The sequence below is a fragment of the Ixodes scapularis genome, unplaced genomic scaffold (assembly GCF_016920785.2).
Source record: "Ixodes scapularis isolate PalLabHiFi unplaced genomic scaffold, ASM1692078v2 PGA_scaffold2__306_contigs__length_199485367, whole genome shotgun sequence".
Taxonomy (NCBI): domain Eukaryota; kingdom Metazoa; phylum Arthropoda; class Arachnida; order Ixodida; family Ixodidae; genus Ixodes; species Ixodes scapularis.
This window is the reverse complement of record NW_024609857.1, coordinates 184097981-184121834: the sequence shown is the minus strand read 5'-3', so window position 1 is coordinate 184121834 and position 23854 is coordinate 184097981. Positions and strand designations below refer to the sequence as shown.

At 48.7% G+C, this 23854-nt stretch overlaps 1 protein-coding gene across 1 annotated transcript in view; it reads left to right on the top strand.

Moving 5' to 3' along the window:
* LOC121836677 overlaps positions 1-23282 on the top strand; it is a 141516-nt gene extending 118234 nt beyond the window's left edge. The window contains exons 2-4 of the mRNA XM_042291639.1: positions 16249-16511; positions 19361-19561; positions 22813-23282. Of these exons, the coding sequence (XP_042147573.1) occupies positions 16249-16511; positions 19361-19561; positions 22813-23219 (871 nt within the window). The 3' untranslated portion in view covers positions 23220-23282. The remainder of the gene's footprint in view (positions 1-16248; positions 16512-19360; positions 19562-22812) is intronic.
* Positions 23283-23854: the final 572 nt, after the last annotated feature.

Here is a 23854-nt window from a genome sequence, read left to right as displayed (position 1 = left end):
CCGCGCATCGAACAAACTCGCATCCGCCAGCTCTGGGCGCTGCCATCTTACCTGTGACGTCACGGCTCTTGGGAGGTCACGTGACGAGTGGTCACATTTGCGTAAAACATGGCGGCAACCGGGGGGAGGGGGGGTGCCACTTCCGAACTTCCGGTTTAGCACTCTAAGCCCCTCTACCTCGTTGGCTCAAAACCAGGGGAACGTACGCCGGGGCGCGCGCGACGTCTTCTTTCCTGCACGACACTTGATCCGGCTCCCCACGTGATCGGATCTCGGCGAATAGCGGCGCGGCTTCACGTGGAAAACAGACGCGCAGCCTATACAGGAACTCGACTCTTGTTGTAAGAGATATTAAGAGGTTCCAAGGCACCAGGTTCCAAGATGTCGGAACTGTGTGAACGGCCTTTTGCTGTAACTACTGACGCCGATGGCGGTTCATCATGTGCGATGTTTGTTGCGTCTTTTGAGGGGCGATTGGGCTTTCTGTATGCGCCTAGCACGGTTAAAGACTGTGCTTCTTTTTTAGTGGATTACACCGTTTACTAGAATGCGATAAAGTGATCTGTAGTTTGACGATTTTAACTGCGTTGTAAATGCAGCAGACTGAACGCCCTTGAAGCAGAACCGCGACACGATTGTGCAAGTTTTAAGCGAACTGGTCGAAACTTTGACTTCGTTGTCGCTGGAACGATGAAGAATGAAACGAGCAAGATTCGTTTCACCCATTTCCGAGCGTCGCCTCATGCGCGCCTAGATAGAGTGTGTGTGTCGGCCTCAGCAGCACCAATGTTAGGAAGTATCGCGTCACGCCAGTTTTCTTTTCGGATCATTACTGATTTCGACAACGAACTGCGAAAAAGCGCCAACGAAGGTCAAGTTAACCTGGAAGCTGTGGAAGCTTAAAGGGGCACTCAAGTGGATTCTGAGATCGTCTATTTATTGTCATAACGCAATCCACGGGCTCTAAGCATCCTAAAAATCCTAAAATTACATTCAAGGGCGGCCGATTTCCCTATTAAAAATCCAATCAAAGATCGGTGTTGTGCGCCTAGGCGCACGCCGTCAGGGGCGCTGTCGGACGGAAAGGCAGCAGGGAAGGGCGTGCGCCAGCCAATCACGAGTCCCGGTGGACTGATTTTGAAATGCGCGCGTATTCGGGAGACTGATTTTGAAATGTGTGCGTATTCGGCGGAATGATTTTTTCGAATGTGCGCGTATTGGACCAATACGGACTCATTTTAAAACCTTCGTTGAATGTGGTGTCGTCGTATGGAAATTCTTCGGCGGACGGCAGATATCAGGTTCATTCCGTACGACGCCGCTTCTACGCGCGACGCCGACGCCTCGAACGCGCCGCGAACGTAGACGACGGCATTTCACGGCGCTGCGAAGCCAGCGAAGCGTCTTCGACATCGACACCGGACTCCAGATACAAAAGAGAAGAACGCACTCGGCGCCGGAACCCAGCGACTCCCAACACAGACTGATAGGTGATAAGCTCTTTATTGTAAAACTAACATGTATAGTTGATGCCAGTTTTCTGTTTTAAGGTGCCAATGCGGTTGGTGCATGCCGACGGAGATCGTCGTCAGGTTGTCTGCCGCCGGGTGTATCCTGCCGCCGTACGCAAGCAGCAGGGCCGGCGCGCTGCGTGACGAGCCACTTGGATTTCGACTCGCTGTGCCTCAGCCCGGGTGTGCTATGACTCGCTTTACACAATAGACGCCACTATGGGCAGAAGAAAATGCGGGGGGACGAGGAACAAGTGAGTACGACTCACCGATCGTGAAACTTGCGATCAGCGCGACACCGTTTTTCCTGCCGCACGCCCGCACGGGATACCTTTCAATAGGGAACACTTAGCGATCGATTGCTTTTTTTAATGTTCGCTTCACGTTTCTGTTTTTTGTTTTGTTTGCCATACGTTTTCGTTTTCTTGCCCATGCCTCCCAAGCTGCGAGCCGAGTTAGGATGAGGACTCCTCCAGCGACACAGAGTCGGAGTCGGGCTCCAGACCGTCATCGGTTGAGATCCTGGCCCTCAAGTACCGTATGTGCACCGCCCTCGAGTTGGTGACGAGAATTTAGCAGCCGTCACGGGCGGGACCGGCGTCCAGCGGCAGCGCGAGCCCGAGGGGCTCGACGACCGCAAGTCCGTCGCCGACTTCGTGGCGGTGCTGGGCGTCTACGCAAGAGCGTCCAGCGCCTCGGACGCGTAGTGCCTCGGTTGCCTACGTGCTGAAGCGGATCTTGCCTTGCCGGCAAGTGCGAGACGATGGTGGGTGTTGCAGATTCTAATTGACAGCACCTCGACCGGAAAGGGCTATACGAACGACGCGAGACGTTTTGGTTCTCGTATAAAACTAACTGTGAGAACGAGATTTCCGAAGCTGTGAAGTAGCATAGTGGTAACGCGTCTGCTTCGTACGCAGCAGACCAGGGCTCGACCCCCCTGTGGGTTCACCTTTTATTTTTCTTTTTTTTTTGGTTGTCAAACATTGTTTTGTTGAGGCAATTGGCAATATTTACGTTTGTTTTCTATGATTAGCAATGAAAGGAATGAATGTTTTCGACGAAACTTCGCTCAACTAAATGGTATGGTCCTCTCTTCCCGGAGGTGCATGGGGGAACAGCGGAGCTTTGGGTGCCGGCTGGACGCCGCAAGGGGAGGGGGGGGGTTAGACCAAACGGCTAATACTGCATTTACTCGAGTATTAGCCGCACTATTTATGAACAACGCCCTCCCGTCTACTTTCTCACAGAACACATATACAGCCAATCATTTCGTTGCACAGAAATAACATAGCGAATAACCAGATCGAGTAGACGATTCTCCATACAAGTGCAATCTTCACAGATGGTATCTTCGCACGAAAACATTCTCTGTCTTGTAAACAGCTGGAATCATGCTGTCGATTGCGGTGATTGGCAATCTGCGTGCTCCGTGGAAAATGCGAACCCTCAGGTTTTCTTCATAAACAGTGCGGCCATTACTCGGATAAATACGGTAGTTTTGTAATCAGAAGCCGCATACTGTCGCAGCGAAGCGACGTGAACATGGCGGGGGGGGGGGGGGGGGGGGGGGTTACCAAGCTCCTAGAGATACACGCTCTCTCCAGCGTGAGCTCTCCGCGTCGTTCGTATAGCCACTTCCGGTCAAGGTGCACAATGTCGTGCGTATAGCCTTATAACCGTGGCACACGGGCAAATCGAATGCCATTTACAACGAATGCCATTTGAACGATCAGCCAATCAGCGCGCGACACTCCGAGTGTGGGGCGTTCCACGCGCGACAGATCGCGAGCCGATTCGTAAATCACACGAATGTCATTCGTTGTAAATGGCATTTGAGTTGCCCGTGTGGCACGGGTATTGGTCATTCTATTTCCATCTCTTGAGGCGTTCCGCCGCAGCTTCTGAGAGGAGTTCCTGGCACCGGGGTACAAGTCCCGAGTCCAGCGGGAAATCGAGTGTAGCACACAGGACCCAGAAGAAGGCCTTGTGAAGTATATTCGAGTCATGCAGGAACTACTCAATCGAGACGTGCAAGCTGCTCTCGAGTCGCAGACGGTTACTCGCATTATTCGTCAGTCACCCCTGTTACATGTGTCTTCATGGGTCCAACTACGACACCATTGAAGACCTCGTGTAGGAAACCATCGCGGCTTGCGTGGACTACTGGCCTCCCGCCCCCAGCTGCACAAGCCTCCGAGCCGTCCTGCGCGTGGGTGCGCGACCGTGCGTCGCACATGCGTCGACCAAGAACGAGCAACTCCGACTCGACACCTTCCTGAAAGGGTCTGGGCCAACCTCGCCTACTTGCCCGTCGCCCTGAACCCCCTTGACTGTCGTCGGGAGGTCCAATGGTTTTACGACAAGCTAGGTCGTCAAGAGTCTAAATTCTTAATCCAGGGAAGCCCCAGGCAGCTGGGATTGCCCTCCCTCCCCCCGAGGGCCCGCACCAGAGCGAAATTTTGCCGCAGGTGCTACAGACCTTCTCAAGTGGCCGGCAGCAGTCCCCCCACGGCGAAGGCCGGCTGCCTAACCGTCTTCAAAATCATTGAATGGCCAACAAATGCCCCAGCTTGGGCCGAGAGGTGGCTGGCAATGAGGATATGAACCAGTGGAGTTGAGAGGCAGCGGCCAGTGTTAGAGAGAGTGGGGTAACACGGGAGATAGAGCAGCAGAAGACCGTTGGCAGCCCAGTTCCTGCAACAACCAACAGGGTCCGCGACTCTGAACTTCAAGATCTCGCTGCCGGCGGCAGCGAGTTCCAGCTTCGGGATAAGCGAGTCGCCAGCACTTCTCTCGTCTGTGACGCTTACGATCTACAAATCAATGCATCGAGCCTCACATGACACTTTGTCTACTTGCTGTTCCCTTTGCCGCTCTCCTTGATAACGGAGCAGAAAGTTTGCTTATTGGAGACTTGTTTGAGCTGTGCAAAACAAAAAAAGAACCGCTTTGTTCCTAAAATACACTTCTGCAGTGCCCTGCAAGGCTCGGCATTCTATTCGACGAAGAGGCACGCTAGCATTTTCCTTATCTGCCAGGATTGAACGTGCCAATTACCATTTGGTGGAGATTTTATTGCAGGTGAAAAACCTTTGCTTGACTTTGATGTTGGCGGCTATTGGCTGGATGGACATTCAGCTGGATGTGACCCCCTTTACCAGGCGAGAGGATTGCATTACCGGCGCAACTCTCCCGGCTCTCTGTACAGCAAGGCTTGCTGCAGCCTTTCCTGCCGGTGTCTGAGACGCCCTGCAGGTGCGTCCAGCGTCGAGGAAACAAAAGCAACAGCTAGAGAGCATCTTGCAGCAATTTCCACAAATGTACTACACGGAAGTTCTGGGAAATACTGATGTGCTGCTGCATCGAATCGAGACTGGCGACGCTCGACCAACTGTGGTGCAACCCGAAGCCCCTCATCGTCTATGTAAGAGCTTTTTGAATGCAGCACTACAGGAGTGGATCGACACCGGAGCTGTTTGCAACTCCCAGAGTGGTTGAGCTTCTCCCGTCGCAGCCTCAACGCTGCAACGGTGAGAGATTCATACCAGTTTCCCTTGATCGACTCAATCACGTACGCGATCGACAACAGGAAAGTGTTCACAACGCTTGACTGCAGTCTAGGATAACCGAGATAGACCCAGAAGAGGTTTCAACAACCGCTTTTACCTATCACAAGGGAGTGTTCGAGCCTTTCAAATTTGCCCAATACCTTTCAACATTGAATGGACATTGGTGTCGATGATACAAAGAGCAAGTTTGTGATGGCGTACAATGATGTCATTTTCCCCAATCTTTCAAGAAATACCTCGAACATCTTAGGATTGTCCTCGAGCAAATGCAATCTGCCAACTTGATAGTTCACCCTGAAAAGAAAATGAACCTTCTTGGCTTTGCTGTTGTTAACCCGAGTTTTTCACCCCCATCGGGACAAGATGTGCGCGACAACCGATTGCCCACAGCCGCAAGACGTCAAGAGCTTGCAATGCTTTCTAGAATTGATTGGATGTTATTGCCAACTCGTCCCACACTGTGCCAAGATAGCTAACCCTTGGCATTTGCTTTTGTGCAAAGGAGAAAATTGGCATTGGAGACGAAAGCAACAAGACACTTTTCCTCGGCTCTCAAAGGCAATCACCAACTTCGCTTCTTTAGTTTCCGGGTCTCTTTAACCATTTTGTTGTTCAGACTGATGCCAGCGACTCTGGCCTTGGTCCAGTCCTACTTTAGGAACACAACGGTGTTTTTCGGCCAGTTGCCTTCACCAGCCGCATGCCGATAGCAGCCAAACACTACTATTACGCAATGGAAAAGGAGTGTCTCGCCATTATTTGTGCCCTAAAAAATTTAACATGTATTTCAATGGCACATACTTTCAGATCCAGACCAATCAAGTGTTTTCCTGGCCGAATAATTTGCGGAATCCAGTCGGACGTCTCGCACAATGAGCTCCGACATTACAGGCCTACCACTACGCCACTACATACAAGAAGTGAGTTTTGTTGCGGCAGATGTGCTCTCGTGTGCTCCTTTGCAGGTCTTTCCCGCTCGGGACGAACATGCATTGGTGGGAATAACTGGCATTGTGGCCGACCTATCAGCCAGAATGGGGGACGTTGGTGATCAGAGAACATCGCAAGTCACAGTGGGAGGGAAAACTCCGTCTACGAATGTGCGAGAAGCTTGCAGAACAAAGGGTAGGCCGCATCGAGAGCAACGGTAGGTATGACTCATACTTGCTGAGAAAGAATGAACTTCTTCTCAAGTACTTTTTGCAAGCAGACGATGCCACCCATGGCTCGTCTTTCAGGATTGTGAAACTTAGAACGCCGTTCATCAGTCACCTCCATGATTCAGCTCATCGGCTCACAGCAGCAGCGGTATGACTTGTAATAAGTTACGCCACGTCGAGACTTGATCAGGAATCAGGCAGGGTATACTGAAGCATGCCCACACTTGTCCAGGATGTCAGAAGTCAAAGCCACGCGAAGGTCACCTGTCGGGATTTATGCAACCACTCGTAAGCCACTCTCCTTGGCAGATTGTTGGCTGCGACCCGTAATAAGATTGTTTCCTCATAATCCGTACAGTAATCGGCATCTTCCTGTCGTGCTTGATCACTTCACTAAATTGGTTGAATTGTTTCCTTTACAGTAGCTTCTTTCGCAAAAAATCTGGGATTGCCTTCTTGCCGTCCTTACCAGATTCGGCTTTCTTTCAGGGCTCATGGTCGATCATACTTTCCGAGCAAGGTTGTCTCGACACCTGTGCTTTGCTTAGCATACAGTACACTTGCTCACTTCTCCACAGTGTTTATAGTCTGTTGTGCCGCCTGGTTGTTCGTTGGCAGATGCATCAGATGCATAGCGAAAGGGAACATAAACGCAGCATAATATATTATTGGTTTCCCAGGGAACCGAACACAAGACGTGTACACTTAGTGTATAGAGTATTGCTTCTTACATCTGATCAGTGTGGTCACTGCTTCAGTTACTGTGGTTAATTAGAGGGGTGTTTTTTCTTACATTCAATCAATGGATATTGTTTCAGGTGCTTATGGTACGCTGCATATAAGCAGTGGATGCTATGGTTGCGACTGCGACTGGGGCAAAGCAACAGGCGACCTCTGCCCTCCTGCATGGTGAAAACAATTAGGGACCGATCGCCAGCGACACATTTTCCGGGTTCCGGTGCCCTGATCGCTGCTGCGAGAGAGAGTCGTACGCACTGTACTTTTTTATTAATAAAACATGTTCAATCAATCAATCAATGTTATACTGGGTATAGAACCATGTTTTTCTCACCACAAAAGTAAACACTGCATCGTCCACTGGTCGGTCTTCACACAAATGTATTGTTAGCCGTTAGAGCAAAGTGACAACCTACTATTGCCCACTTCAAAGATGTATTCGATTTGCATAACTTCTCACCAAGAACACTCGGGGATTTGGTTGGCTGCCACTTCGCGGCGCTTCTGTGCAAATATTTCTATACTTCGTTTCACCTTACAACTGACTGCAGCGGACGCTGCGAGCTATTGGAGCCAATGGGCAATGAGTTAAATAGCAGTGCCCCTAGCATTTCAGGTGCAGTCTGGGAGCAGGATACTGTCAATAAGTAGTTTCGGTTTCGCCGGGTTATGAATCTGTCGTCTGCTATCGTCTCCACATTGCCATTGGTCACGTCGTCGTGGATTGCTCCACACTTGTGAACGATGCACTAGGTGCCCTTTTCTCGTCGCTACAAATCTGACACAACGAATAATGAAACAATTAATTTTGCTCGCAAAGGTTTTGAGCGAGAACGTTCCAACAGCGAACTGAAGTGAACGTTGAGACACGTACGCCAAATGCCGTGCCCGCTCGCTGCGTGCATTTGTTTGCCACCTCGAAAACATCCACTGAGACTAGCACTCACTTTATAACACCCTTGCTTCGCCAATCGCTATTTGCAATTGGTTTAACACAATACATGACGAAGCTCGCTGCACGGGAACGTTCAAGCGCAAACTTGCGCCCTTTGCCACGTTGCTGTGTGAAAATTGGCCGCGGAAATAAGGGTGTTGGAGGAACAGAGTACTAGTCTCGGTGGCTGTTCTCAAGGTTGCAAACATGCACGCGGTGAACTGGCATGGCATTCGTCGATCTGCATTCACTTGACTTCACCGTTGTGGCGTTTTTGCTCGTCCCCTGTGTCAGAAAAAATCCTAATTGGTTCGTTATTCGCTGCAACCGATATGTAGCAACGAGAAGAAAAGGGTACTTACTGCATTGTGCGCAAGTGTGGAGCATCCACAACATGAGCAATGGTGGTGCGGAGACAATAGCACAACAGATGCATAACCCAGTGAAACCGAAACTACCCGCTGTCAGTCTCCTGCTCCCAGAGTGCACCTGAACCATTAGGGACACTGCTATTTTGCATATTGGCCACTCATAGCTGTTCGAGTTTCCCATGACCTCCAAGAGGAAGCACATTTTTTTAAGATGGTTTGTTTTGGGTGACTCGAAGAATTTTGTGAATTGCAGATTATCATGAAACAGCGAGACTAGATACTAGTGAGGAGCCAAACTTTTTGCTGAATCTTAGGCCGAACAAAGCCGAATTTTCGCTGATCTTTTTTAAACATTCGGTAACAATATTTTGTTGCCCTCGGGCACTGCGGGGGTAATCATTGAATAAAGAATAAAGAACCTAAAAGTTGATATTTTGTATTACAGGCAAAAAAGGTTTAGGTTTCTTTTTTTTTACATGCATATTGACACAGTTATTACTAAATAAGGTAATATTCTGCGAGATAATTGCATAAGTGTCATTTTTTCAAGTTCACTGGCAATTTTACAGTGACTTTTTGCTGAAGTGGTGTGACACCGAGGTTGGGTAGTAGCGATCACAGCACTATATAGCTCCTAAGAGCAGAACAACGCAATCCTTTGAATCCGCGTGTTTTACCGACAAAATGGCCGACAGAGCAGCTCGGCGCGAGTCTCGTGGTTCCAGGAGGCGCCCGATTTATGGGAGAACACATGGAGATTGACGCAGCAAACATCGAGTTCACACATTTCGAAACTAGTCTGTCGTGAGGTTGGCAAAGCACTAAACACTTTATGAAAGTTTTCATAATTATGAATGCGTGTAAACATTTTGAGAAGCCAATTTCCAAGGCAATGGCTTCTGAGCCAGACAATTTTTTTATGCAGCGGAGATACTTTTTGGGTTGGCCGGAGGGGGTCACGTAAACGGTGCAACAATTTTTGTGCGCATTTTCTCAACAGCGTGAGAGACTGTCAATGCACGTAACTGCTTCTGAACGATCGTCCTCCATTGCGCCACGTTGTCTGCTGCATAATGCTGCTCTGGCGATTTTTTTTATTACGTTCTTATGTGGCTTGCAGCTTACCACAACTTATTATTGTTATTCATGAGGCAAAAAAATATTGAAGAGAACCACACTCACAAGGGCTGACACACACATAGTTACCATGTCGTATACTCGACACGTTGCTGTAACCGCTGGTAATACTACACTGCCCGATGGTAACCGCACGGCATCCATTTGCAATCCATGAGTCCATCGCATCTCGCGTGTGTGCAGACATTTGCCAAATTTTTAACGAATTTTCGCCAAACCTTTTTAACAGTTTGGCATATCTGAATCTGAAGTTCGGCAGACTCTGTCCATCACTACTAGATACAGACAGAGAAGGACTGGCCAAAACGCAAGTGCCGACCCAGATTATGTTGCATGTAAATCCTAGTCAAGGGCTTTGTTCGCAGAGCCACATTGGCTGGGAAGGCTCGTACACTACGCTGTTCAGGAACAAGGCTTGCTCTTGCCCCTTCAATGCACATACGAGTTACCCAGTAAATGAATAACTGACATTCCTTTCAGTGGTTAAAATCAAACCTTTTTGCCAATGCACAAAGGAGAATGGTGGGGACATAGGCAAATGCTGAGTGTGCCTGTCTTGGCATCTGCAACAGTTACTCTTGCAGATGCCGTGTGTAAATGCACTTCCAGCTTGCTCCTTGGTGCTTGGCAAAAGTTCTACTGTCCGAACAAACCTGTGCATAATCATTCGGCTTTGGCTAAAACTATTTTAATTTGTTTCCTCGAAGGTTAGCAAGGCATAATAGGTTGTATTTTTGTAAACCAGTAAATAATCGAGAAGAGACAATGCTGCAGATGGGAGAGGAAACCATAGTGTAGACTGGAAAATATGTTTAGCTTTGTAAGTCTGAATGGTATTGAAATTGTGTTAAATGTGTGTGCTGTCATGCACAGTTGCCCAGGTTTGGTTTATACAGTTCCAGTCTACCTCCTTAATGAAAGCCCCATTTATTAAAGACCAACAGGAGAGCTGCTTTGCCAAGGTGTAGCCTCTTCAGGATGTCTGCGGCAGCACATGAAAAGAAAAGTCAATGCAGTATTATGTGCGAGGGACATAAGAAAATATGCAGAGAGCATGTATTTCAATACTCGTCTGTGGCGCATCGGAACACAAGAACACAAGCAATGGATAGTATAAAAAGCATGAGGAATGCACGATGACGGAGCAAGCAAGCACTGTCCCTGGGCAAAATTAAAGGGGGCACAAGCATGTGGACGCATGCGGAGGGAGGGTAAATAAATGCACAAGGCGTGCGAAGATCAGACAAACCTGCAAGTTCTAGGTACACATATGCATAGCTTACCTCTCGAAACCTTTGGCAGAGTGGGATGGAGAGTATATCGCATCAGACTCTGGCATGCTGCTGGGAGCAGGAAATATGCAGTTGTATGGCACCTCGCTGCTGCAGTAGGGGACGGCAGTGTCGAAAGTATCCAACGGTACTGTCTCCTTCACGACCAGGGAGATTCATCTCGACAGTGCAGTCCCTCTGGATCCTTTCTGCCTTGCAGGATGCTGCAGTCCAGCTGCTGAGACTAGGACCGGCAAATAGCACTTTTATACTACAATGTTTTTCACAATGCCTGAATGATGCAATTTGGGCGATCGATAGTTTCCAACACTTTGAAGAATGGAGAGTTGGGCAAGTTGGTGGGAATTCATCGTAGGAAACAGCAAAAACGGGCAAGGACATAGAAAAATCACGCGGGACGTGCGCTGCGCTCGTTCCGTGTGGCTCGCGCACTAGCCGTCCAGTGCGCGAGCCACTCGTGGGAACCGGTACGACAAGCACAGGCACATCACAGGGCGTCTCATTTGGATGACCGGTTTCCACATTCGCTCGTTTCGCCGTGCTTTGGCTGCGCATACACGCTCAACTCGCGAACGAAGCGTGTTCTCAGTTATGAAGCTCGACCCGGCAAGCCGCGAGAAAAAGAATTCCTGCCGGTGGCTTGCGAGATGTGGCAGCTGTTTGAGAAAACAGCCGTGCATTCTCGTCCAAGTAAATAAATTGCACCGGAGAACACGAGGACAATGAGTGTGCAGGCGAGCTGGTAAATGCTGATCACGTTCAAAATTACCCGAAGTGAGTCTGTGGTAAAAGACAAAACCTAGGTCCTAGAGGAAAAAAAAAAAAAAAAGATCGTGACGTTATTAGGCTTAGGTGGACATGGCAGCATTGCCTTTTGTGACCCTGCACGCGTGGGTAATCCTCCCCCACTGAGTACAAATAAAGCATTAGTACCCTTTTGATTCAGGTAACGTCATGCTCGCAAACTTTCGCATTCTGTCGCCATCACTAGCGTCTCGGCGAGATTCAGCTTTCTACGATTCGTAGTTTATTTACGCGGATCGAAAAACACGGTTCTCTCTTCTACAAAACATCCTCAGCTTCGAACACGTATGTCACGCAGACTGCTGCACAATGCGACGCTTATGAAACTCACAAAAATCACCAAAACACTTACCAGGACTTTTTCGCGGGTTCCTCGCTCGGTCCCGTCGGCGACGGGAAGCAGAAGCGTCGGTACGGTCGGTACAGCAGACTGATGGCATCCACAACTACGGTCACCGCTGGCGAATGCCTCGAAGTTGTCCGCATAGAAACGAGGAATGTGGAGGAGGTCCTCGGAGGTCGTTTTCTTGCCTGGTGCAACGGAACCATTCGCGTCTTCGCGAACCTCGCTTCGAGAACGGGATGAAGTGGGAGCCTCGGGAAGAAAACCGGTAGACGACGGAGTGACGCAGTAGCGTCGCCGCGCGGGCACATCACTCCCGCGTAACAAGGCAAGGAGAAAACATAGTTCGCTCGTTTTCAATCAATTTTAGCTGTATTACGTCACCTACATCCTAAGATTTGACGTGGTTGTCAAAATATAATATGCATGTGTCTAAAAAGAGCAATATTAGCAACTTTCGGAATCTCCACGAAATTCACAATTCTTATTGGTTGAATTTGAAGGCGGTGGTGGGGACACACGATGGACTCCCCAAGAGGAAATAGTGCCTGCGTATTTCTTTTGCTGCGAGTTTATTTCGGCGTCTTGCCGTATAGAACAATATGCTTTCAAAAACAAACTTCTCCAAAAAGCACTTGAGTGCCCCTTTAACAAAAACCTTGGAGCGGTAGATAACAATTTCAAAATGTTTTTTATAAGAGCAGCGGGCGATATATTTGAGACGTGAACTCATCGAGCAGGAAGTTAAGATGCTTGCCACTGAAACTTCGTCGATTTTAGCGTACGAGGCAAGGTGCGACGAACGTGGCTTAAACGAAGATGTACAAGCGCTGTTAGGAGCTGAGTGTGAGCGGCCCGGCAGAGCTCTTAAACATTTGGAAACCGTTAAGGGACACTTGGCGCGTTTTCGTTAAGATGCTTGCCATTGAAACGTCGTCGATTTTAACGTATGAGGCAAGGTGCGACGAACGTGGCTTAAACGAAGATTTGAAAACTCCTTTAGTAGCTGTGTGTGAGCGGCCCGGCACAGCTCTTAAACATTTGGAAACCGTTAAGCAGTCTTGTACACGTTACCAAAAAAGAGTAATCGATTACAATTACTATTACTCTTGGCTAAAAAGTAATCGATTAGATTACCTGATTACTCGACGGCAAAAGTAATTGGACATCACTTAAAGAAGTAATCGTTACTTTTCCGATTACTTTATTGTGTGAAGACACATCTTTAGCGCTCATAACAATGAACTACTTCCGACCTATATTTCACATTTGCACAAGTATTGAAGAAGAAAGACTGGCTCCCTCTTCGTCGTCGTTGCACCTTTACAATACGGATACAAGCATAGAATTCGTTTGAAGACGTTTAAGGATTTGGACGTTCGCCAGTGTGTGCGTGTGGGGGGGGGGGAGGGGGGTTGAGCGGGGGGGGGGGGGGGGGGGGGTTCTAGATCTTGTTAAAGGGCAACTCCATTGCATTTTTACAATTTTTGGGTTATGATCTATTTAATCAAAGTCGGCGACCCTGAATCACAGGATATAATTTGTTTTTCGGTAGTGTCTATAGTTTTGTACATATCTCCAATCCAAGTATCGTTACGGCGGCACGGCGAAACCGAAACTACCGGCTGAAGCAGCCAGGCAACATTGATACTAGTGGCGCGTCGTCGGCATGACCTAGTTTTGGTCCCGCGCTCCCGAGCCGACGCACCGACAATGTCGGCTCAGCCGCACGTGGGGTTTCAGAACAGAAGGTAAGCTGCACAATTTTTTTTTTTGCCGCTTCACTTTGTTAATATGCACCAAATGTAGTAAGTTTTAGTTTACATTTATAAATTTGCCAGCCAAAAAGCGAATCCGACTGCTATAAATATGACGCGGTCAGTGCCGGCGCAGCGTGACTGTATTTGTTTCTTGCTCGCGGAGCGAGAGAAAAAGGAATGATGGGGGATATAGGGAGATATGTATCCATAAGCGGTCTAAGTTGCTAAGCTAAGGTGCTTTATGTGCACGCTAGTTAGATCAGCCGCGACGTGCTGCGTCCGCCCGATCGTGCTGGAGCACCGGCGGACGGTACGCGAATAGCGACGGGACCGTATCGTTCTTCAAAGACGCGTATTTCGTGGAGAAACACGCAACAGTCAGCAGCCACAGATACCGTGAGTAAGTGTCTGACGTAAAGTGCTGGGAGCAGAGCTTCGCGTTGGAGCTCGGAGTCGGCGGTCTTCCGAAGTCTATCCGGCGAACGGCACCGACCCACACCTTGTGCCTCTTCCGGTCTCTTGGGAACTTGTGGAACCGCAACTCCGGGTTGCGCACCGGGTTGTTGGTGCAATGAACAGCACTACAAGTCGTGCTCGACATTGTCCAACGCGAGTCCGGCGAGTCTCTCCGGCTCCACGACACGCGCGTGAGCGAGTAGCACCACTTCGCTCTCTTCCGCGCTGTCGCAGAAGCAATGCTGGAGTTAAATGAACTGCCTGGATGCTAATAAAAATAGGAGAACACAGGATAATGTGGTAGACACCTCTTTTTGTCAGCAGAATCGCAGAATGCCACGGGAAAAGAAGCGTCCGCGGCGTCCGCCCGAGAGCGTAGGACTAGACCTACGTCATTGCCCAGTGTTGCTTCACTAGCTCACCGGTGCCAGCGTTGCTCACCCGCTTTCGAGCCGCTAACCGGGCCGGGAGAACACTTCTAATATTGGTTTTAATCGGTAATGCGGTGTCGAACTGACGTGATATTTTGGGTATGGCCGTATTTTGCCCCCCTAAAGCGATATCAGTCATTTCGGTAGGGTCGACTTTTTGAGTGGAGTTGCCCTTTAAGCTTGAGCAAGGGTTGTCGCTCAAAGTTTGCGTCGCTCATTTTATTATTCACATGTGGATGAGCTCGCATATTATCCAAAACAGCAGCAGCTCCAGGATTTGAAACGGATCATGTGTAGTATCTATTAGCGGAAGAGATCGCCCCAACCACTTCTCAACTCGAAACATTCTTTGTCACACACCACGTAGGGGAAATGGGAAATTTTTCTACTGCCTTTTTTATATTTTGCATCCGTTTTAGGTATTATTCGGTTCTGGTTCTAATACGGGCTCCGAGTAGGTACCCTAAGCAGGATTTTTTATTTTTTTTATTTCTGTGTGTGTGTGCGTGAGGGGGCTAGTTTGAACGAAGGATTCACAAACCTACATTCTGCTTCCTCAAACATCGCCCTGAATGGCCTTTGTCACGCACTGTGGCTTCCCTAGGGCTTCCCACTCCCCAATCCCAGCTCGAAAAAAAAAAAAAAAAACAAAAAAAAACGGATATTTCACAGAAACTGTACATAGAAAGAGATTGACCTCGTTTCCTACAGCTCCGCAAAAATCTTTCTTTTTTTCCGTGCGAAAAAAAAACTTTACTTTTGTATTGCATAAAAAAAAGGCGTTTACTGGGGGGGGGGGGGGGGGTCCCGTGGACAAATTGTAACGGTTACAAGTAATTTTGTTACTTCAAAAAGTAATCAGATTACGACTGTGATTACTGCTTAATAAAAGTAACCAACTGATTACAGAATTACTCTAAAAATTAATCGATTACAAGTACTTTGATCACTTGTAATGCTTACGGTACAAGTCTGCCGTTAAGGGACACCTGGCGCATTTTCGTTGAAAGCGTTACCGCGTATCCATTGTTTGGGCTTGACCACAGAAGTACCTGATGGAAGAGCAGCAGACTAAACGATCTTTGGCGGATGAGAAAAGTTTCGCACTTCGCAACAAAATTGGAAAGATCGTATACAACAGTGATTAACACGAGCCTAAGTAGTTTATGGCAGGCTTTCGTCGCACACAATAGGCAACTTATTGAAAGCCAAGTTGAAGGAAGGAAGAACACTATCGCCCGAATTCAAGAACGCCACTTCACTTTCCGCCTTTCCTTACCTTACGTAAGGAAAGGAAATGGGAAAAGGAAAGGAAAGGGGCCGTTTCGTGTCAGAAACGCGTCTCGCCCTTTCCTTACGTAAGGAGCAGACCAAAGGCTCCTTCGTCGTCCAAGGATACTATGAGCACGTCTGGGGTCGAGACTGCAGTACATTTTATTGTTAGTACTCTAAAATTCGTGCTGAGAAAAACTACAATATCAAATAATTTGTAGTGTAATGTGTTCTGGGGTTCGATATACGTTAAAATACGATTCTAATAATTTAAAGACTTGAATGTTTAGCGGATTTTGACAATATCGTAGTCTCGTCTGGCAACGCACAGCGCAGCTCGGCGTCGCGTTCTGTATTCTTGCTCGTCGTTCTCTTTTTATCGTTGCTTTTCCTGCTGTTTTGCTTTCCCTTTTTCCAGTCACGTTTGTGCTCTGATTTTTTAATTTACGTTGAGCGCCATGGCGGAGCCGAAGAAAGTTTTTTTTTTCTGAAAATGAGAAGTTTCTTCTCGCGGAGCTGGTGCCGAAATACCCAGTCATCGAGAACCGATGTACAAACAAGTCATCGACAGAGGCAAGGGCGAAGGCGTGGGAGCTCCTCACGATCGAATATAATAGCAACCACGGGGTCCGAGCACGCGATTCAAAACAGCTCAAGAAGTGCTGGGACAATTTAAAAACAAAATGGAAAAAGGAAGTATCGTCCGACAACAGAGACCGCATTGCAACAGGTGAGTTTGCTTTTCATAACTACGTTGAATGAGGAGTCCGTGTGAGCCGGTGTAAGCTTGACGTCATAAACCCTGTATCGAGAGGAAATTGTGTTTAGAGCTTTCTGTTTTAACTTCGCCTCGTGTTCTATTCGTTTCAGGGTTTATTTAACGTGCTGGCAGCTGCATATCGGTAGTGTCCGATTCAGGTATCTAGTGTTACGCGAAAACCTTTGCTATCGAGAACCATAGGTTGTACTAGTGAAATCGGAGAGGCGTCGATCCCGCATTGCAGTGGCGCCGTCGTCTGTGCGTGTGTAAAAAGTGTGTACTCAGTAAAAACTTCCCTTTAAACCCACTTGGAATTCCAAACGGTATTAACTGGAACCAATGTGGTTTAGTTGGTTCCAGCTGGCAACATTCTTCTAATGAAAAAAAAAAATCAACTTTAACAAAAACTAAGCATTAACATGAGTTCTGATTGTTACTGGTTCCAATTGGTTCCCGATTATTTTCTCCACAGACCCAGCCGGTACCAATAGGATTTTTCAGTTGGGAGTATATGAGGAATAACAGTATAAAGTTAACATTAGGTCTGTTTGATTCCACCAGAAAGTTCCGAACTAGTTCAGTGCGAGTTCAGAAAAGTGTAGTAGCAGTGAAGGAGTCGTGAAGCGGCGATGCAAAGCCAGCCTGGCGGACTTCCAGACAAGGTTTTAAGAAGAGTTCCATGCGTGCAGGCTACGAAACGCAGATTTTCCGAGAGCTGAAGGCAAGGACGTAGCACCCTCTTCAAAAGGGCAGACCTGAATTCACCAGAGTCGGACAGAGTAGCTCAGGTCAGAAAACAGTACCACCCAAGATACCACGTCTACCTCATCAGCCGCACCTTTAAGACTTTTGAAAAGCTAGCCTGGGTTGCTTGCCTCATCGAGGAAGCTATTCATGCCGAGCGGAACTGTGCCGCCGCCACCAGCGATGCACGCGCTCGAACCGACATGGCGGGGCCCCGAGGCATCTACGCAAGTGGACTGTCCGAACGAGACCTCCCTTCCCCACCACGTCAACCAGGAGGGTTGGTGTGGCATGCATGGCGTTCTACCGTGCGGGGTAAGCGGATGTTTGTCTTCATCGAGGGGTCCCCTGAGGTCACTGCGGGGCCCATGAAAGTCCCGAGCGGGGTTCGCCACGACAGGTGGGATGTCGTTGGCCGCGCCCTATCGAAGCTGGGGCCCAACGGAGATTACCACCCAAGCGAACCATCTCCATCAGTCTGCTCCTGCAAGTGCTGGGAAAAACTGGCACGCTGCGGTCGAAATCCCGCAGCCATGCAGCATTGACCCCAGCCACAACAGAACAAACCCTCCCCTTGACAGCCGTTCGCAAGCCTAGTGGAGGCCCTCCCATTGTGGTCCTTTACTCGATCACTGAAGGCGGTCGGACGGGCACCTCAGTGCGAGTGGCCTAAGCAGGCAACTGTCGTCGTCGGACTGCTGCTATGAGTGCAAGCAGCCCGGACATCACCAAAACCATTGTCCAAGACTTCTGGACACTACAAACAAGAGGTGGCACGAGACGGCAGCAAAGACCCGGAACCAGAACAACCAGGGAAACTACTACGGCCAGCGACGCTGAAACCAGACAGCCACTCGCCGACTGCCGTTACAGTCCCTGGGGGCAGCGAGGCCGCAGCACAGATTCCATCAGTATGTTGAATCCAGCCCGAGCCTAACATCATTGAACTGCGCATGACGATTTCGCTGCTTGATGTTCCCGTTGTCGCACTTCTGGATTTGGGGGCCGCTACCTCGTTTATAGGGGATTTCGTTTTTTAAATCTTCGAAGCAAACAAGATAAGCCTCCGGGAATACGAAACCCATTTGCAGGTAGCTTCTGGTACAGCGATGACAGCTGGAGGAGCCGTGACGCTGCAGACTCTGTGTAATGGCAAGAAGTGGCATCAGTGATTTCTTTATCTGCCAGAACTCGTGGTAACCTCTACAGGACGGCCCCGCGGACCCTAACAGCAATGCAGCACAATGGACTCCTGTACCTGGACCTTGCTTGAGGATTGCCCGTCTGTCAGGGAAACGTTGAACAAATTAGGCGAGCGTGACCTCGAACGCGCCATCTCGCTCGTCTAGCGGCGCCGACTGGACCTTCTACGCCAGTCTGCCCAGCAGCGCCATCCACCCCGACGCCCACAACGACGACACTGTCATCGACATGCCAGTGAAGTTTGAGAGGGGGGAGCGGCAGCTCCCCAGCCAGTTGCCCGACTACAGGGCACAGGTGGTGAACTTTCCCTCGTGGTGGCGGAGTCAAGCCGGCCACGCACGCATTGCACGCGCCGCCTAGATAAGGCGGATCAGAGGCGGCGCGCAGACAGTCGCTGGCGAAACTCAAGCGCTGCCAGTGCTTGTTGGTTTTCTGGTAGTATTTTTCATTGTCTCGTCCATGTCCAATTGAATGTAGTTTCTTGATGTTCGAATCGTTGGCTCCGTGTTATTCCTCCGGGTCGGGTATGCAGCAAGGCATGCCGAGGATAACTCGTGCCGCACTGAGATGAATCAAACGCGGCCATGCAGGGGCCGTGCAACCTCCGGTTAAATCGAATGCGCCAGTTCCTGCACTGCGCGAACTACTTCAGCCAGTTCAGGCGAATCGAACAGACCTATTGTTATGATAACGTTGTATTGTGCAGCACACAAAACTAGGGCCAGGCGTTGTCTGTGGTGGGCATCCCTTTCCCAAGTTAAATTTGTGTGACTGTACGTTGCGCTTTTACTCTTCACTGTAATATTTGCCGTTTTCCCGAAGTCTGTGGAACCTGCCTACAAAGTGGCGTGTATGGTATTACATCTCTTTAGGAGGAGGACCACCAGGAGCTGGCTTGAGCCAGCTTTCCGTACTTGTGGGGGCTGCAGCCCCACACATGGCCAGGCGGCTGGTCAACGGCGGCGACAGCGACGGCAGGCATGCCGGCCAAGCACTCTTTAGCGTGGCCGACATCCTGGAGCCGATGGTAGTGCAACGGGCTGATGAGGAGCTCTCCTTGGAAGGCTTCTCAGGTAAGGGAAGGAAACCTTCCAGAGTTCTCTGGGGGTCGGCCTCCTGAAGGACGGTAACCCTCAGCTGCTATGTTCTACAAGGTGTTTGTAATTGATTTTACTGGACTGAGAGGCACACGTCCCTCAGTCCAGTAGATACTTCGGAGAAGCATAACGCGAAAGAGATTGAGCAAAAGAGGGAAGAAACAAATCAGACGCAAAGTAAGGCCTATTTACTTAGTCGCATTGCTCCGCATTTATTCCACTGTTTTCGATACAATGCTTTCGCCGGTGGTTTGCGCAAAAGTAAAGCTGACTGAGGCTCGATAACTACTTTGCAAGTGATATTGTACCAACTTATGCATTTATGACCAAGATAACTTGCAATTTTGGCTTTTGGAATATGGAAGGAATGTAAAGTAGAATAACAAGTAGTGAAATGTTTCTATTCCTAAAAAGTCGTCTTACTTAAAACAAAATCAGCACAACTGGTACCAGATATTCATCCCTTACAACACCGTTGCATGTTTCTCTGCCAATATTACTGCCAGCCATATTTGTATAAATGTTAGTGCAACTTCTGAGGTTGTTTTCCGAACGAAATAGCTCGCGTGACCTGTCACACCAAAGGGAATTTTCAATCGCAAGTGCTGTGAAAAAGCACTTTGTCCACTGATCGACATCTGCCAAGCTTTCCCCTACTGTCTACCAGTTTTGCTGGTACAGAATCTTCTGGTGACTACTGTGCGAAATGTTTACATATCGGCATACAAGCTGCAGAAAGCCGACCTTTCACCTGTGTGAAATGGAAGAATGCATGGAAAGTCCATTGAGTAAATATGAATAATCCTACAAAAGTAGTTTTCTGACAGCTCGCAACTGAACACGCCGTAATGGGGTAAAAATGTGAATATCAAGGCCCACACTGTCGCATTGTAGGGCTAACGATGTGCTTGATGAGCAGGTACCTTGGATGAAATGTCAACAATCCGACCATGATGATGCCTGCTTCCTTTTCCTTGTTGGGAGCTCCGTGACGCGGTTTTCGCATTCGGCGAGTAGGTTCATGGCAAAGTTGCCATCATGCGCAGCCACGTAGCTTCCGAGAACGTCGAACACATCCAGTACACGTGCCATGGATGGCGGAGGCTGCAAGTCCGGCACGTCGTCTTCATCTGACTGCGCCTCGCCGCGGACACTTTGTATAATGTCCTCGTCACTCACTTCTTCATGAGCGATAACATCCATGTCAGCGTTGATGAAATCTTCCAGCGCGACACCGGATGGCGCAGTTCCGGCATTCTGAAGCGCAGCCCAAGAAGTAACTGCCTGTCTCGGCGGACGCACTGTTTCCTTATCCTCAGCAGAGTCGGCGTCTGGGTATTCGAGCTTGAAGCCCGCATGTGTTAAACAGTTGGCGATGACTGAACGTTTGGTTGCAGTCCATGCAGCAGCCATCATCTGCAGCGCGATGTAGAGATCCAACTTGGTGTCTCGACCTGCGTGCACGTTTAGTAGGAGACGCTGCATCACTCGCTGGCGGTAGGCACACCTGAGGCTTCTAATGACACCTTGGTCAAGGGGCTGGATTACTGAAGTGCAGTTAGTTAGAAAGTACTTAAGCTTCACATTTGTGAGCTTAGCATCCGGAATTCAGTGAGCGGAGCAATTGTCCAGCAACAAGCAAACCCGCCGCCCTGCCTCCTCATGTCGCAGTCAAACCTTTCGACCCATTCCGAAAAAATTGCCCGCGTCATCCAAGACCGGCTGTTGGCCACATACTTGACGGGAAGACTCCTGTTCCCTTTCAAACAACGGGTCCTTGCACTCTTGCCAATAACCAGCTGTGGACGCTTGTCGGATCCGTCCATGTTGGTGCACAGCAGTATGGTCACGCGCTTTTTACTGTGTTTTCCACCATGGCAGCGCTGACCTTTAATTTCCAGAGTCTTGGACGGCAGCATCTCATAGAAAAGTCCTGTCTCGTCGGCGTTGTAAATGTCAGACATCTCGCAGTCATTCAACAAGGCAGAAACGTTTGTTGACATCCAAGCAGAAGCATTGCCTGTGTCTGCCGATGCCGACTCGCCACTAAGCGTCTTGCCGACAATGTCATGGCGGGCCTTGAACCTGTTGAGCCAGCTGGTGCTAGCTTTGAAGTTGTCGATACCCACCAGGCAAGCGAAATTTAAGGCCTTCTGCTGCACGACGCTTCCGCTGATGGGTATCTTCTTTGCCCTCGGTTTCACAAACCATGTGTACACAGCCTTGTCGAGCTCTTCGTGCGCCGGCGGTGTCAATTTCGTTCGTTTGGCCGATGTCCCCGATGCAAGAGCCTTTTTGACTGACTGCATCTTTCGACTTTAGGATCGTCGACAACGAACTCTGAGAAATTCTGAACTTTTCGGCGATGACAGCTTTCTTCTGTCCACTTGCAACTTCGGCCAGGATGCGAGCTTTATCTTGTAAGGATAAAAACTTTTGCGTTTTGCTTGGCAGTGCCATCATGCCATGCGCAAAAAGCCCCTGTACCGTTGTTGTCGTCGTACCGTACTGATAAAATGACAACCGACAAAGGAAGAAGAAAAAAAAAAAGACTGAGCTTTGGCTTTAAATAGTCTGCAGCAGGGCGTTATCAAGCCAAGAGCTAGAGAAACATTGGTGCAACAGTGTAGGAAGGCCAGCCTCATCGCCGTCTTTATGAAGTAATGGCGGCCTGCACGCCCGGTCAACGTTGCGCTCGGGTATCGGTTATAGTGGCAGTTTCTGGTGGTTCAACATGCGATTTAAACTTTATAGTAGACATATTTTATGTGCCAAAATGCACCAGTGCTCGAAAGTTTGTTTTTCGTATGGAAAATTAACCATTCAAACTTCGAATTGCTCTGTAAAATTTTGTTCAAGCGGAACAGCACAAGATTTTGTTCGCCGTAGTGAGAATTCTTATGCATTGACTCCTATGGGCCGTTGACGGGGAACCAAAAAATATTCGTTGAACCGGAAATTTCGTTGAAGCGGCGTTCGTTGAAGTGGGGTTCGACTGTAGTGGGTTTCGTGTTAACACAGGAAAAAGGGTATCTTGCACTTCAGTATGTAACCTCCATTAGTCCTGTAAGCCAAATTAGTGTTGAAAAAGGATGTCCAGCATACCTATAGGGAATAGAGCCTTCAACTTTTTAAATTCCTATAGTTCCTATTTTGTCAGCAGACTTCACATATTAGAGATCATAATGTGATGTGAATGTATTCTTTGTTTCTCATACTGTGTGCAGATTCTGCTATGGGTGAGCCAGAGAGCCAAGTTTCTGTGGTGCCTAGTGGTGGAGCAGCCCCCATGGCTCGAGTGCCCCTCACAGCTACGGTGCAGCTCACAGCTGCAGCTGGACCATCTGCAGCAGCAAGTGATCGCCAGGGAAGTCCCCACCGGGAGGCGCCTACTCGCGTTGGAGGGCGCTTTGGAGTGCTGGAGCGCACGCTAGGTGCTGAACAAGATGTTCGGCTTGGTCATCTCACGCGGGACCAAGAAAGGAAGGACGAAGAACACGACCTCCGCCTTACGATCCTAAAAGCCGAGCACGAAATGAGGCGGAGTGAGCATAAGCTTAAAATGAAGAAAATTAGAAACGAAAATAGGCTCGTCCTGCTCAGAATTGCTGAGGCAAAGAAATTAAACAGATAGAGGCCACAAATAGGAGCGTTGTGTGCAACATTGCCTGGCTAAAAAAATAAACAGTTAAAGGCCCTTTGTTTTGAGATCTTTTATTCGTTCCATATTTCTTCAAAAAATGAGATTCCACAAGAGCATCTACGAGTGTTACATAATTAACAATTTATGCCATGGCATGGGTCATTGGAAAAGAGTGTTATCTATGCTCTGTTTACCAGTTACTTCAACCAGGATGAAAGCCTTCGTCATGAGATAAGAAGTTTTGAAGGTGCTTTCTTTCCCTGATTGCTTGTGTTGCCTGATGGCAGCTTTGAGGCACATGACTGCAAACACACTGGCCAAGTTAATAATAATAATAATGCTTTATTTGATTTGTGCCCCAGAAGAACCAATAGGTTATAATGTGGCACATAAAATATAATACAAAAGAAAAATCCATAAAGATGTCTGCCACTGTTACAAAATATGGTGTGGGTCCATAGCCGAAAAGGTATAAATCAAGCTCTCGTTTAAAAACTAAAAAATCTTAAAAAACATCAACATGAGGCGACAATTCATTACCACAAATTTGCATCTGCACCAATCGCGACAATTGCAATTGCGCAGAGGGATAAAATACACTCATTCCTCTAATAGCACGAGCTGGA